The sequence below is a fragment of the Plasmodium vivax genome, chromosome 6, assembly GCF_000002415.2.
Source record: "Plasmodium vivax chromosome 6, whole genome shotgun sequence".
Lineage (NCBI taxonomy): Eukaryota > Apicomplexa > Aconoidasida > Haemosporida > Plasmodiidae > Plasmodium > Plasmodium vivax.
This window is the reverse complement of record NC_009911.1, coordinates 782,447-797,420: the sequence shown is the minus strand read 5'-3', so window position 1 is coordinate 797,420 and position 14,974 is coordinate 782,447. Positions and strand designations below refer to the sequence as shown.

The 14,974-nt window shown below is 47.0% G+C and overlaps 3 protein-coding genes across 3 annotated transcripts, besides 6 other annotated features; 2 read left to right on the top strand and 1 right to left on the bottom strand.

Annotated features, from left to right (window-relative positions):
* Positions 1-61: 61 nt before the first annotated feature.
* Positions 62-83: a microsatellite.
* A 1,314-nt stretch (positions 84-1,397) lies between these two features.
* PVX_111300 (brix domain containing protein) lies at positions 1,398-2,393 on the top strand (the record flags this gene model as incomplete). Its single annotated transcript, XM_001608435.1, has 1 exon — positions 1,398-2,393. The coding sequence occupies one exon, from the start codon at positions 1,398-1,400 to the stop codon at positions 2,391-2,393; it is 996 nt and encodes a 331-aa protein (XP_001608485.1).
* Positions 2,394-2,735: 342 nt separating this feature from the next.
* On the bottom strand, positions 2,736-5,942 carry PVX_111295 (hypothetical protein, conserved; the record flags this gene model as incomplete). The annotated part of the gene is made up of 2 exons (XM_001608434.1): positions 5,601-5,942; positions 2,736-5,454 (listed from the first exon to the last, which is right to left on the bottom strand). The coding sequence occupies exon 2, from the start codon at positions 4,842-4,844 to the stop codon at positions 2,736-2,738; it is 2,109 nt and encodes a 702-aa protein (XP_001608484.1). The 5' UTR covers positions 4,845-5,454; positions 5,601-5,942.
* A 2,919-nt stretch (positions 5,943-8,861) lies between these two features.
* Positions 8,862-8,978: a microsatellite.
* Positions 8,979-9,403: 425 nt separating this feature from the next.
* Positions 9,404-9,423: a microsatellite.
* Positions 9,424-10,961: 1,538 nt separating this feature from the next.
* Positions 10,962-10,987: a microsatellite.
* Positions 10,988-12,908: 1,921 nt separating this feature from the next.
* Positions 12,909-12,946: a microsatellite.
* A 177-nt stretch (positions 12,947-13,123) lies between these two features.
* PVX_111290 (hypothetical protein, conserved) lies at positions 13,124-14,287 on the top strand (the record flags this gene model as incomplete). The annotated part of the gene is made up of 1 exon (XM_001608433.1): positions 13,124-14,287. One exon carries the CDS (start codon positions 13,124-13,126, stop codon positions 14,285-14,287), a length of 1,164 nt encoding a protein of 387 aa, XP_001608483.1.
* Positions 14,084-14,107: a microsatellite.
* Positions 14,288-14,974: the final 687 nt, after the last annotated feature.

Genomic DNA, 14,974 nt, shown 5'->3' with positions numbered 1-14,974 from the left:
TTTATTTCACGGTTAAAATGGGGGAGGCAATCACAGGCCGCGCAGCAGTGGGTAGAGAAGTAACCAACAGGTGAGGGTCCCCTTGGTGAGTAACGCATACATGCAAGGTGACACCGCGCTGGGGAAAAAGAAAAAAAAAAAAAGCGACAGAGAGACCGGCCAATCCGTATACCTACTACGTATCAGCCGCAACGTTAACGGGACGATGGGTCACTTTTATCATCACCTCCGCCCCTCGACCGTTGGTGAACTCACAAATTGCAGTGAAGTGATCACTCGACAAAGTGCTGCTCACTAAAGGAGGGCGTTTCGGCATCCCCCCCTCAGCGCAGATGAAAATGGCGAAGCTTCGATTTGTTCTCCCCTACCGATGGAGCTAAAGAAAAAACGTTTGCTTATCCGCCTTGGCGAGGAGCTAAAATGGAGTAGTTAATTTTGGAAATAATTCAGAGCGGCTCTGCATACGAAGGGGCGCCTTCATACGTCACATACGCTACGCACGCTACATAATAAATGTAATCGTTTATGCCCTCCGCGCGGGAATTGGGTCGACTTTTTTTCCCCTCTTTTTTTTTAATGCGGAAGGCTCTTCCCCGTTGTAGGTGGGCGTCACAGTTGCTCTTTTTTTTTTTTTTTTTTTTTTTTTTTTTTTTTCCTTTGGCTTCCTCCCTTCGGTAAGCACTCTGCCAAATGGCTATCCCGGAAAAGTGGCGCAAAAGTGGGTAACCCCACGGAGATACGCACGCAATTATGTATGATCGTATCTGATCTGCATGAACAAGCTTATGTTAATCTTTCCCATGTGGTGCCAAGTTCCCACAAGGTATTTTTTTTCCCCTATTTTTTGGAAAGCGTCGCGCAACTTGGAGTGCTTTTCATTACATCCGAAGGGGATTTTTTTTTTTTTTTTTCTTCCTCTTAACCCACGCTGCTTCTCCGCGAGGTTCCGTCATATGTTTTTTTTCCCCCCAACCGTAGGGTAGCAGCGGAAGAAATCGAAACGTCCGTGTATGCCTGTGGCTATGTATTTAATCGTAACGGCGCTGCTTAGCGACCAGAACGGATGAGACGTTTCACCCCCGTCTGTTCGTTCCGCTGGGCCCCCCATTATAAGCAAGCAGGTACATTCGCTAACGCAGAACCGCTGCGCAAGCGGAAGTGCTGTTGAACTCCCCGGGCGAATCACCCCAATGCGCATGACATAATAATATAATAATAAGCGTACACGAGCAGAGACATCCGCGATTGGAGACACTCCGTAGAAGGTAGGACCCGTTCTGCAGGCATATACGTGAAGGCTACGTACGGTTTATCTGTGGGGGCTCTTCTTCTCGTGGGTCTTCCTATAGGTAGAGAGCCCCTTTTGTGAAGTCCCCCTTCTGTGAAGCCCCCCCAAAATGGAAGAGCAGCAAAGCAAGGAACAAATCGTGGAGCGGCTGGAGGAAGGCAAGGCGAAGACGAGAAAAGGAACTTTAATTTTGAAAAAGCGAAAGGGGGAGTTACACGAGTCCTCCAAGAACTGCTTATTCATTTGCAGCAACAAGAGGACAGAGGAGCTAAAGAACTTCCTGCAAGATATGTATAACCTACAGAAGCCTTTCACATGTTACATGCCCAAAGTGCACCCCAACCTGGCAGACATACAGACGAAGATGAAGGAACTCGTCGATTTATGTGTGCATAACAGTTGCTCCTTTTTTCTTTCCGTTTTTTCTACGAAGAAGAAGCCGTCTAGATTTATTATGGGGAGGTTATATAACAACCAGCTGTTTGACCATTACGTTTTTACTCTCCTTTCGTATATCCCCATGAAACTGTTTCCTCGTGCGAAGGACGTCCTGTGTGATACCAAGCCGGTTGTGCTGATTCAGGGCTCCTACTTCGAGGAGAGTGACGTTACGAAGAACCTGCGGAATGTTCTCTTCGACTTTTTCAAGCACAGGAATGTGGAGTCGGTGAGCAGCTCCTCTGTGCAGCGCCTCATCGTGGTAAGCGCGCTGAGCGGTGGGCCAAACGCGGTTGGTGGAGCAGATGGCAGCGCGGGTAACAACCCACAGCAGGTGCTCTCCTTCCGCCAGTACCTCCTCCAGAAGGAGCACTTCGGCCCCCCGCAGGGAAGTGACCCCCTCCCCCCCCTGGAGGAGGTCGGCCCACGCTTCGAATTTGCTTTGGAGAACGCCCAGACGGCAAACTACCACCTATTTGAGGAGGCGACCCAAAATGTAGACCAAAAGTTAAAGAAGAAAAGCAAAAAAAAGTTAAGGAACGTCCAGGTGGACGAGTTCGGGAACAGCATCAAGCGCGTCTTCGTGCAGAAGCAGAGCTTTGGCAAGCTGCACACGAAGCATACGAAGCTGCACAATCGGGTGAAGAAGGCGGCGCGGGCGGGTTGAAGAAGCGCCGTTCGTCACGCGGCACGCACAATTTGTTCTTCGCGATTTGTTATCCGTTCGTTTGTTATCCCATCATTTTGCATTTTTTTGCATTTTTTTGCATTTCTTTGCATTTCTTTCCCTTTTTTTTCCCTTCTTTTTATCTCCTTTCCCTCCGCGCGTCACTTAAAAAACCGTTTGACACTCGAAAGTTATTCAAGGCAAAAATGCACAAAAAAATAAAAATATAAAAAAAAAAAAAAAAAAAAAGGGGAGAAGGGGGAGAGGGAGGCTCCCAAATGAACACCCCCTAGTGAGCAAACATACGCAGCGGATACCTTCCACCGCTAATTCTTTCCCCCCTCAGATGACCCCATTAACGCTGTAGCCGCGGCTCTTGAGGGACTTCCTAATGGAGAGGACTCGCAACACCTGCTCCCGGTTCCAGCTAGCCATGTCCGCATATTTACTAATGAGGATGTTCTCGAGGATGGGCTTCTCATTAATCACCTCCTTCACCAGCTCCTCCTCTGCAAAGGGAATGTCCTTCAAACTGAGATTTACCTTTTTTAATAACGCCCTCAAGCTACTGCTTAGCAGTTTTTCTTCCGCTTTTTCTTCATCATTATGGAGGTCTACACTCTTTATCTTTATGACTCCTTCTTCTTTCCTTTTTTCATTTCCCTTGTTCCGGTCGATCAGTTTGATTCCCCTCCTCTGGTTGGTAGATGTGTTAATTTTTTTTATTAGCCTCTTCCCCAACTCGAGGTGTTCCCCTTCGGGTATGTTTTCTCCCTGGAGGTCGCTCGTGTGGCTATCTCTCCGCGATGCTTCGCTTTCCACCTGGTGATGAGGCTGTCTGGAGGTGACCCTCCGGTACAGCGCCGAGGTGGGCTCCTCCCTGGGGCGGTTCCCTTTGAGGAGTTCCCCCCTGGCATCCGCTCCACCCACACCGCTTCCATCACTTTGGTACGTCCCATCATTTCCTTCCCAGTTGGTCAAGCTATCTTTCCTCCTGTTGGCTGCGCCCCCCTCGGGGGGGTTGCCCCTCCGTTGTGCGTTTCCACCATAACTGTTCATCCGCATGTTGCTCACCTCACCAGCGTAATCGACCTGTTTGTCAAACGGGTCCGCCCCTTCCCCTCCGCCACGCTGCCCCGCAGCAGCATCACTCGCATAATAATTTGCATAAATTTCCTTTTCCATTTTTGTGTCCCCCTGACCACGCATTGCATACAAACCTGTGCTCCTTCCACTGGGGAACTCCCCTCCGTAATCATACGCGTTGGGGTTTCCCTGCATACTGTTACTGGCGTAGTCGACTGGTCTGCTGCCCCCACCTGCAAAGGGGTTTCCACTGACCGCTTTGCTGCCGAGCGGCATCATATTGGTGAAATTCTTTTGCCTATTTTTTTGCTTATTCTTCTGCTTATTCTTTTGCTTATTTTTGCCTTTACTTTTGCTCTTCACTTTGCCTCCTTTCATGGTATGCTTGCTGGCGTAGCTCCCCTGGAGGGGGTACCCGCCGGCGTCTCCCCGCCTGTTGTTCATTGAGAGGGCGAGTGGGGCGAACTGCTGCCGCGCGGGGTGCTGCACTTGGCGTTGCACTTGACGTTGCAAGTGCTCCTGTGCGTGGTGCCCACTTCCAACCGCGCCGTACAAATTCGATCGACCAAATTGGCCCTCCCCCCCCTTCACTGCCTCTTTCTCCATTTCCCCAAAGGCGGAATCCCTCTCCCCCGGGTACCCGCTCTGCCCTTCGTCCGACGGCACATACAAATGGTTAATGGACGCATAGCTGTTATGATTGCCCCCATAGGAGGCACCCTGATTTGTGCTATACACCCCCCGGGATGCATTTTTCCTATTACTCACCGGCTGGTTCTTTCCCCTTAAGTGCTTCATCGATGAGGAGGTCGTCCCCATGTTGACTGCGTTCGGCCCTCCTCCCCTGTCGTACAGCTGCCGCCTGCCACTCTGCTCGTAGTTGTGATTCTGGCCGCCCCATGGCGGGCCCGCCCCGTCGCTCACCTCCCCTGGGTCGGCCTCACCCCCGTTAGCATCACCCCGGTTAGCAGCACCCCGGTCGGCGTCACGCCATTCGGAGGCACCCCATTCGGAAGCACCCCAGTCAGCTTCACCCCTATCGGCGTGCCCCCTAACAACTTCATACCCGCCGGCACCCCCCGGGTGGCACGGCTGCCCCGCCAACGCGTCTGCCTCCCCTTCCTCCTCGCTCTCCACACACAGAAACTGGAACTTATTCTTAAGAGAATGAAACTTCATCCGAGTGATTTCCTCCTCGCTAAGGGGGTTCATCTCAATGTTTAGAATTCCCAAAAGGAAGAGGGCATGAATGAGGGAGTAGTATACCGTTTGATTGTTGCTCAAAATTTTAATGGCCGCTTGAGGAGAGAGTCTAACCAGCTGTTGCATTTTTTTAATTAAAAGGACCACATCATACATATGCATGTTATTAAGAATTGCATGTCCCTGTTTGGTAATAATTCCTTTTTTGTTAATAATTTCTATTTTTTCATTCACCTTTTTGGGGTTCCACTTGATTCTACGCTTTGCTTGCTCATCCCTCTGCTGCTTCGTTGGCACTCTATTGTTGTGCCGTCCGTCTCTCTGACTCTGCTTCCACGGGGGGAACTCCTCCCCGTCTTCCCCCTCGTCGTTTTCATTTCCCACTGCTTCTATGCACAACTGTCTACCCTTGAGTTTTTCCCTTCGCACGTGCACCGCTACTCCGTTTGGACTGCCCCCGAACTGTATGTACGCGTGGCAACTCGTAATGCCGAGCTTTGTCCTCTTCAGTCTGCAAATTCGTGGGGAAGAGAAGTGAAACAGAAGCGTAATGCATCGGTGTGACTCTTGTGGCTGCCCTCATTTAGCAGCCCTTTTTGGACGCCTCATTTCACGCCTCAAATGGGCACCCCCCAGGGGGGCTACTCCCCTCTGAACATTGCTCCGATGAGGAGTACCTCTTCACTCTCCTACCTGCAGTGGGTGACCTCGCACGTCGGTTTGAAAAAATCCTTCAGCTCCTCCTCCGTCACATCGTACGGCAAATTGGAAACTGCAAAGGGGGGAAAAAGAGCGGTGAAGGGGAGCGGTGAAAAGGAGCAGTGAAGCGGTGGGCGGCTGACCGGTCGAGCGGCTTGCCGACTGGTTGGTACATCCGTATGGGCATCCCACGCCTCCGCGCGGCAGCGAAGTGCCTACCGAAATACTCGCCTGCGCAGGAGCTCTCCTCATCCGCCATGTTTAAAAATGTCAAGTACGCAAATGTTCACCCATTTTACACTTGAAGGGGAGGGCGAAATAAAAAAAAAAAAAAAAAAAGTTCTCCCCGCCGCTAACGAAGAAACATCAACGCGGTCATCCCTCCATTGGCATTTTTTTTTCATGGCAAGTTGTGTAGGAATTGCAAAAAAATTGCTTCGAAAGTTATTTTTTTAAATGCTTCATCGTCACGCAGCTTCGGTTTGCGCCCGCGGGGGATTTCCTCAGCTGCGCAGATGTTGCGTCGGCAAAAAAAGTAGAGGAAAAGCGGAAGGGGAAAGCAAAAAGCGAAAGGAAACAAACAGAACAGCTAAAACCAAAAGAGGAAAACAAAACCGCTTCGTCTGCTACGCGAACTTGCACAGTCAACGTAGCAGCCCCTTTTACGCAAAAAAAAAAAAAAAAAAAAAAATTGATTAACATGGAGGGGTAGAAAAAGGACTGCTTTCCCCCACTTGACGCCCCCTTTCCATCCTACCGTTTACACAAAACGATGCACATGTGAGTAGGTATGCACAGGAGGATCAACTCATTTTGTAAATTAACCTTTGGAGAGACCCACCCGGAAAAGGGGAACGAACGTGGGTGGGGGTCTCACCCAAGCAGCACAACGTTGAGGGTGCCGCACTGGGGGAGGAGAAGTGCCATTGGGTGCTCCAAGAATGAACGCCTAGAGGGATTGGCAACCCATATCGCCATGCATTTGGTGGAGAAAGACAACCACACGTTGCAACGGTGCTAATGCTGCCCATGTATCTTCGCCATTGCTACGTCAATTTTGTTATTTTTGAGTGGTGCTTGTTTTTTTCCACCGTGCAGCTTCCCCTTGAATAGATGGCAAACTCAAACGAGGGGTAATAACCCCACGTGGAGGGAAAGAACCTCCTGTTGAGCAACGTCACGTAGGGTGCCTTCTTGCCTTATTCTACACATTACAGTGTGTTGTAACGTCAAGGGGGTATTACCCTCCATGGTGATTAAAGCAAACCTGCCTTGTATGCAAAAATTTACGAGTGAAGAAAGAATGCCGCTCCCCTTTTGGGTGCTTTGCAAAGTTAGGAGAGTTCGCCCCTTTGTAGTGTTGTGCAACTGAGCATCGTTTGGGTAGACGACGCTCCTCTACGCAAAAAAAAAAAAAAAAAAAAATTACGCACAAGGGGCGTACATATACACGTGCGGACACATACAAGGGGGTATCATTGTGGGTAGGGGTGGGCCGCCGACGCACCTCCGGGCATTACTAAAACGGATTTGACTGCGTGCAAAAGAGGGATCAGTGAAGCGGAGGGGGAGAAGCGGGGGGGGAGAAGCGGGGGGGGAGAAGCGGGGGGGGAGAAGCGGGGGGGGGGTCGAGCAGGCAGGGGAAATGGGAAAATGGGAAATAAATCGAAAAAAGCGGAAAAAACGAAAAAACGAAAAAACGAAAAAACGAAAAAACGAAAAAACGAAAAAACGAAAAAACGAAAAAACGAAAAAACGAAAAAACGAAAAAACGAAAAAACGAAAAAACGAAAAAACGAAAAAACGAAAAAACGAAAAAAATCGAAAGAATGATCAAACGGGTCATCAAAAAAACTATCGCAAAATTGTCCAAAAAAGCAGCTTGGAGAACTGACCAATGGGCGACTTCCCCCTTTTACGCGTTGCACCATCGGTTCTTCAGCTTTTCCTGCAGTTCCTTGTCCGTTCCTGGCATGATGGAGTGAGCCCCGTGTAAGCTGAACATAAGAAGGAAAAAAAAAAAAAAAAAAAAAAAAAAAAGGGGCGGGATGCATTATATGTACGTGGGGAAGTGATATAGACTCACTTCCCTGCACCAGCATATTTACATACACACAGTGACACTTCCGCATGAGTGCTCTTTTTCCTTCCCATCCTTACAAATTTTTGTTTGGGCCGATTTTCGCTCCACCCGTGTGAGCGGCGTGTCCGTTGACGTCCAGGCGCTCCCGCGAGTCGCGATTATCTTCTGCGTTGTTTAGCCCCACGCCGCTGTACTCCTTGTGGACGCGTTCATTTTTTGAAATAAATCTGCATCGTCGGGTGGGAGGAAGGAGGGAATGAATGTATGAAGGGGTGGAGGCGGGCATGTTTGGCTGGCCAAGTGAGAGGCAGCTGGTTCAGCAAGCGATGTTTTAGAATGTGGTGAGCAGCTACACTGAGCAGTGCACGCTTTTTCTTTTTTTTTTGCTCTTCCTTTTTTTCTTTTTTTTTTTCTTTTTTTTTTTTTACGTGGACGCCTTCGCGAGCGCCTCCATGGCGATGCTAGCAGCAAACCCATTCACCGGCTTGCTCATTTTTTTAATTTCGGTTAGGTCACTTCTGCAAAATGGGAGTTGCATGAGGATGGTGGATGGGAACAAATTAGAGTCGAGCAGTGCGCGCATACACGTATGTGCTAGAGTGGGTAACCGGCATGTGTACTCTCCCTCGTTGCCACCCGCACCAACTGTGTGACGTTTTGCTACGCGCGTCACACTGTATAAGGGCGTCTCCCCTCTGTGAGTTTCCATCGTTCTAGCCGCGTGTACGTTTGTTGAGTTCGGTGGGGAGTCAAAACTAGCAGGGGGGTCTCCGCTCTGCGCAGCACCTTTGCGAATACCCAATGGCAAAATTGTTGTCTCGGCTGAGTGCCCGCATGGAAGGTGCGAGTCTGCAGGTTGACTCCGCCGCTGTCGAGTCGCACACTAGGTTAGCGGCGGCCATGCCACTTTAAATGGGTCACCCCTTTGCGTGCAGCAGTTCAAACTCTCCTCTTTTGTTGTTCCAAATGGGTATACACAATAGGTGTGCTTCTCTCATCTTATGTGTGATTTTTTTTTTTTTTTTTTTTTTTTGTTACCTCTTTGGGGAGTCTCCCGCCTGCTGCGCGGAGCAATCATTGTGGTCTTTGCTTCTGCTAGAAGGCACGTCTTCCCCTGCGTCCTCCACAGGTGTTCCTTCCTCACCAGTGCCGCTTTGCATTTTTACATTCGCTTCCTTTTCGCCTCCTATGGTCCACTGTTAAGAGGTATGTGTGTTTTGTGTTGCGTTTTTGCGTTGCGTTTTTGCGTTGCGTTTTTGCGTTGCGTTTTTGCGTTGCGTTTTTGCGTTGCGTTTTTGCGTTGCGTTTTTGCGTTGCGTTTTTGCGTTGCGTTTTTGCGTTGCGTTTTTGCGTTGCGTTTTTGCGTTGCTTTTTTGCGTTGTATTTTTGCGCTGCTTTTTTGCCTTTCGCGAGGATGACGGCACACGGAGCAATGAAACCAAACGGAAGAAAAAAAAAAAAAAAAAAAAAAAAGGAAGCAACGATCAGTGAGCAAAAAGGAAAAGGCTTAATATGTAAAAAAAAAAAAAATTAAGTTGCAACTTGTTATGCCTTCACATCCAACTTTAAATATTTTCCACAATGTTAACAGCTTTTTTTTTTTTTTTTTTTTTTTTTTTTTTCGTGTGTGTGTGTGTGTGTCCCCTCAGTTATTTTCAAGGCTTATAATTTTGTGTTATTAGGGGACAGTCTGTGGAGGTGGTAGGGGGGAGGAAGTGGCTTCGTCCACAGGGTGTGCGTGGCGCGCGTGGAAAGGCGAGTTTTAATTGGAGGATGCATGTGATCCCCTGGCTTCGCGCTGTGTTGCGTGCCTCCTTTTTCGCTGCTTTGTTCACTGCTTTGTTCACTGCTTTGTTAGCTATTTTTTTGGCTATTTTTTTCGCTATTTTTTCGCCATCATGTTCACCATTTTATGCGCCATTTTTTGTACCATTTTGTGTGCCATTTTTCCCCCCCCCTTGAGGTTTTTCCTCTGCCTTTTTGCGCCTCCCCTCCACAGCAACGTAACGCACCCCCACAAGTGGAGGACAGCACAGGCAGGGGGGGAGGTCACCCCAGATGGAAACACACATGGCAGCAGCATCGGATGGCCACTCCTTTTTATTTCCCCGTACATATTTTCCACGCATTGAACAATGGCAATGTTGGAGTTCCTTCTCCATCCACATTTTAAGCATCATAACAACGTACAACTATTTTTTTTTTTTTTTTTTTTTTTACACCCTCTCCGCACGGCAAAAAAGCCCATGCCGGACGCCTTCCCAAATGGTGAGGAATCGTCCCCCCACTAATGACGAAGCGCAGCAGATTTAAAAAAAAAACGGCAAAAAGGAGGGCAAAAGAGAACAAAGTTAACCACGCGGGGGGATAAATCAAAGACTGCCTGGGCAGCCCCCCTCTGCCAGCACTGTCATCCCATGCTCAATTTTTTTTTTTTTTATAAGTAGCACATTGCCCGCAATTGTCCGCAATTTTTAGCCGCGCATGAGGAAATACCAAATGTAAATGGTCACACGAATGGGGAAAAAAAAAAAAGGCGTCATCCTTCCCCACTTGTGACAACTACCTCTTTGCGGCAGTTCCTTCGGGTCCCCCTTTCGTCGCGTCAGGGGAAGAGAGCCCCCCACTAGCCTTGCATGGTTAGTGTGTTGATCCGCTCTGCGCGGAAGTTATTTTATCGGCCTTTAAGCTGCTGTGAACGCGAAAAAAAAATCAATTCGCAACGTGTAATATTCACGAAATTTGGAAGAAAAAAATGGTCGGTGGTGTTATTCCCCAAAGTTTACACATGGGTATTTACGCAGTCAAACGGTGATGCGCCTGCCCTTAGGAGGCGGACTGGGATGTTTCCCGCGCTAAGCTGGCAAACACGACCGTGCGAGTAACAACCTCTCAGTGACGATGGCTAACCCAAAGGTTACATGTCCCCATTGTGAAACGATTCCCGAGCGTACTTTCCACTTTGTTGTAATGCAATTTCCACAAATGGCACGTTACGGCGAGGGTGTGGAGCCCCTACCATTTGTGTGTTTTTTTTTTTTTTTTTTTTTGGAAACCCATTTTTGCCTCGTTTCACCTGAACAGTTTTTTTTTTTTTTTATTTTTTTTTTTATTTTTTTTAAAGTGACAATAAATGCCAAGCAGCTAGCCTTCCCAATAGAACAAATCGGAGAAGGCGCACTTCGCGAAGGGGAAAACAAAGTGGAGTTAACCAAGTGGTACACATTTTTTAACAATCATGGATGGTGATTTGTTCTCTCACCCGCTGGTTTTTGTTCTTCCAACTGTTCTTCCTCCTCTTCTTCGTTTTTCTTTTTTTTTTTTTTTTTTTTTTTTTTCCTGGAGGGACGCGGATCGAACCAGGTTACACATTTACGCGGTGGCTAGCTTCTAATTTTTTTTGTAAATTAGGGTACATGAAAAAAGGAAAAAAAAAATTGAACAAGATCGCATCTGTTCACGTAGCTGTGCCTTGCGTGAATTTAACTCCGTTATGTGACTTTTTCTTTTTCTTGTTTTTTTTTTTTTTTGCAACGTGGTGACGCTTTTTCCACGCATGCCTCGATTTGTTCTTTAACCCCCTTTTTAAAGAACCCGCAATTACACCCCCTCCCCTAGTGAACACACACCATTCAAAATGCAGCTGCTTCTACACCGCGCATGCAAAGGAAAAATTGCTAAATAAATTATAATGGAAATTAAGTCACGGCAAAAAAAAAAGTAAAGTGAATAGAAAAAAATGAATAAAAAAAAGTGAACAGAAAAAAGTGAATAAAAGAAACTCCGTGTTAGTACCACTCAACACTACATGCTACCTCAACACGTGGCTTTTCTGCCACTTTTAACGGAGTAAGCGGCCACGCGATCTACACACACTGGCAAAAGTTCGCATTTTTTTTTAATAGGTGACCCGACGTCCGCTTCGGCACTTCGTCAAGTTGCGGGTTGCCATTTAGTAAATTACCAGTTCGACGCGTCACCAATGTGGAGCGTCATCAATGCGGCGCGTTGCCAATTCGTCACGTGACCAACTCGCCATTTTGCCCCACTGCCCATTTTGCCCCACTGCCCATTTTGCCCCATTGCCCATTTTACCCCTTTGCCAAATCATTTGCTCCCCAATTTTATTTTTCGAAATGTGCAACACTTGTGTCATCACCCCGTGCCCACAAATTAAGGTGTGTTCATTTTATTTTTTTTTTTTTTAAGAAAGAACTCTACTAATTAATTTTGCTGAAAAGGCAACCCTAATCTCCTGTGAGTTTCACCCACCTCCATCTTCAATGCCCGCAATGACCTTTAAATGACCTCCTACACTGTTTTGTCACCACTTTTTTGTTGCGTTTGTTGTGAAATTTCTTCACCTCATTTTTGCTTGCCAACCCGCGAGTTACACCTATTACGTGGAACCCATTGCTACAAGCCTTTAAACTGGAGGAGCGGAGACTTCGCCGCGCACAGATTGGGCTAAGCTTTTTTTTTCCCGCGCTCGCGTTTAGTCACTAAGTGTCACTCTGCCTTTTTTTACATTTTCTTTTTTCCCATTAGTGTCACTTCTACCCCTTTTGCTTTTTTTTTCCACTTCGCGCGTTGAGATCCCCATCGCGGCGCTACACATGTTCACGCGAATGCACACCCTCCCCCGTTGGATGACCGCGGGCATACTTTCCCTCGCGCGTGCTTAAACGCATAAGTGAGTAAGAAGGGGAATAATAAAAACGCAAACACGTAAAAGAGGGCACAGCAAACCAGTGAGCATTATCTGGTGCCTTCGCTCGGCCCCCTCCCCGCCACATTCACTTGATCATTATGCCCACGCACTATTTGGAGTGAAAACTTTGATTAGTCTTTTTCATGACCTGTAAAATATCATACCATTTTTTTTTTTCTTTTTTTTTTTTTCCCCCTCTGTAACGCTTCGTGCACACACATTTTACCAGTACATTGTTTTTTCTCTCCAATGTTTTTTTAGCTTTTTTACATTTCCATGCATTGATGAGAAAGAAAGAGGAACATAGCTAAGCAGCATATGACAATGCAATTTTGCAAAAAAGGCACGTGCGTGTAGAACGACAGTCCATCTGCATGCTACATTTGTGTTAACCGCATTTTTTTTTTTTTTTTTGCATCCTCATAGCTGCTCAAACTTTTGCATTGTTCACCTGAATTGTGAGAAGCAAATTGTTGTTGCTTCTGGAGTTCACTAGAGCGGCATCAATGGAATGGGAAAATATCATTTTTCTCCCCTTTTTTTTGTTCCTTTTTAATTTTTTATAGCCATTTCGTTAGTTGGCAGCTTCTTGCCTTGTTTAATCTCCCCGGGTTTGCGCAATCGAACGGCGTATAGTCGCATTTGTTTGCCTTCATCCGCGCAAGCACCGCGTACATACATGTGTTTATAAGTGCCTACACACTTGCGCATGCACTTTTAAGATCCCTCTGCGGGTGCTCCCCTTTTACACAATTCAGTGTGTTTTCCCTTTTACACAATTCAGTGTGTTTTCCCTTTTACACAATTCTGTGTGTGTTCCCTTTTTACACAATTCTGCCTGTTTTCAAGCTAGCTGTCGAGGTTGCCTGAACAGGACAGGCAAATCGCAACAAAACAGCCAATTTTTTTTTTTTTTTTTTTTTTTTATTTGCCAAATAATGGAATAAAATGAAAATGGCTAGCTTCAAGTCATTATTGTTAAACATTTTCTTTTTTTCGTTAATACAAATAAGCTGCAAGCGAATTGGGAAGAGGAAGTGCGAACAATGGGATTCGTGGTCTGCTTGCAAGGACGGAATTAGCACCAGGGTATGCTTAACGAACAAGTCCGTAACAGATAAGATGACCTGCAAGGCGTGTAACATTTGGGGAGATTGGTCTGCCTGTAAAAATGGAAAGAGACACAGAAAAGTAGTTAACTGCCCCTTCATTCGGGAAGAACAGGATTGTGATCCAAACAAATCGAACAAACAAAACGCCAGAAATAATACCACCATTTATTTTAACAATGACGATTATGATGATGAGCAAGATGACGTCTTCGAAGAGACTTTGCAGGAAGAAAGCAATTTACCCGTCAAGGGTGATAGCAGCGAACCGATTTTCCTCGAACAGGACTCACATGGGGAAGGAAAACAGCAGAGCATGAGCGAAAGCTTCGCGCACGTGGACGAGGTGGATGCGACTGCGCAGCCTCACAACGAGGTGTTGACAGACACGACGACCCCCTCTGAAGCGTCACCCCCCGCAGATGATGCGAACAACGAGACCTATGTGAGTTATCCCGAGGAAGAACCGTTGCATGGACCGCAAAATAATAGCGATGAAGCCCAAGCGGGCGCAGATCATCTGAGCAGCCACAACCTCGCAGATGATCAAGCGGACAGCCAAGCGGACGGCCAAACGAACGCAGCCCCATCGAGTGAACCAAGAGCAAAGCATTTCCGCGATCATAAGTTTGAGGACGTTTCAAGCCCCCCTGGAGAAGGCCAAAATGAAAACCATGCCGAGGGAAACACAAATCAAAACAGCTTCTACGAACAGCAAGGAAGTCACCATGAACATAGCGAACATAAGTGGAGAAAAAAACACAATGCAGGAGCGGGAAGTGGAGGTGCACCAAAGTTTAACCAAACGTACATCGCCAGTGGAATGGGTCTTCTCTTTCTCCTAAGTGGAACTGCCGCTAGCTACGCCTTGTACAATGGCAAGTATAAGGAACTGACTGAGGAGGCAAAGAATGAAAATTTCGAGGTCATATTTAACGAAGACATGAAGGCTAGGGAGAACAGCAAGTCCATGTACGAGGATGAGTTCTGGGCCCTGGGCTGACGCGTCACCCCTGCAGAGTAGATCACATGGCGAGGTGTGCGCACGAAGAAGTGAGGAAGTCCCTCGGGTGAAGTGAACTCGCGGGTGATTTGGAACGCCTCTTTCATCGGGGCGCCAAAACAGTTCCTTCTTCTTTTTTTTTTTTTTTTTTTTTTCCCGTCTCAGTTTACCGACCTGCTGTGTGCTTGTTGCGTGGCACTCGGCATGATGGAGGAGCAACTAGCGTGGGGAAAAAAAAAAAAAATAAAATAAAAAAAAAGATACAAACTAATGCCATAAATTAAAAAAAGAAAAAACGTCATCGAGAACACCCCCCGTCTGCACACTTCACTTTTTTCCATTTTTTTGTTCTTTTTATTCTTTCAACAAATTTTTTTTTTTTTTTTTTTTCCGCAAAAGGTATGCCCCTCTGTGAAGTCTCACGAATGAGCTTCCCATTTTTTTTTTTTTTTTGTAACCACGTTGGGACATTCTCCCTTTTCGTGTTTCACCCCATTTGCTGGTATCGTTTCACCTCCTTTTGCAAAACTGCATTGAGGGACCTCTCTCATTTGAGTTTAAATTTTTTCCCTTTCCGAAAATGTACCTTTTGCACTATTGGTATTGATCGCGGGGGAAGCGAGGTCAAAATGGACCAGCCGAGTTTAGCGCCCCCCAGTGAAGTGAACAGGCGTTCGCGTGTAAGAA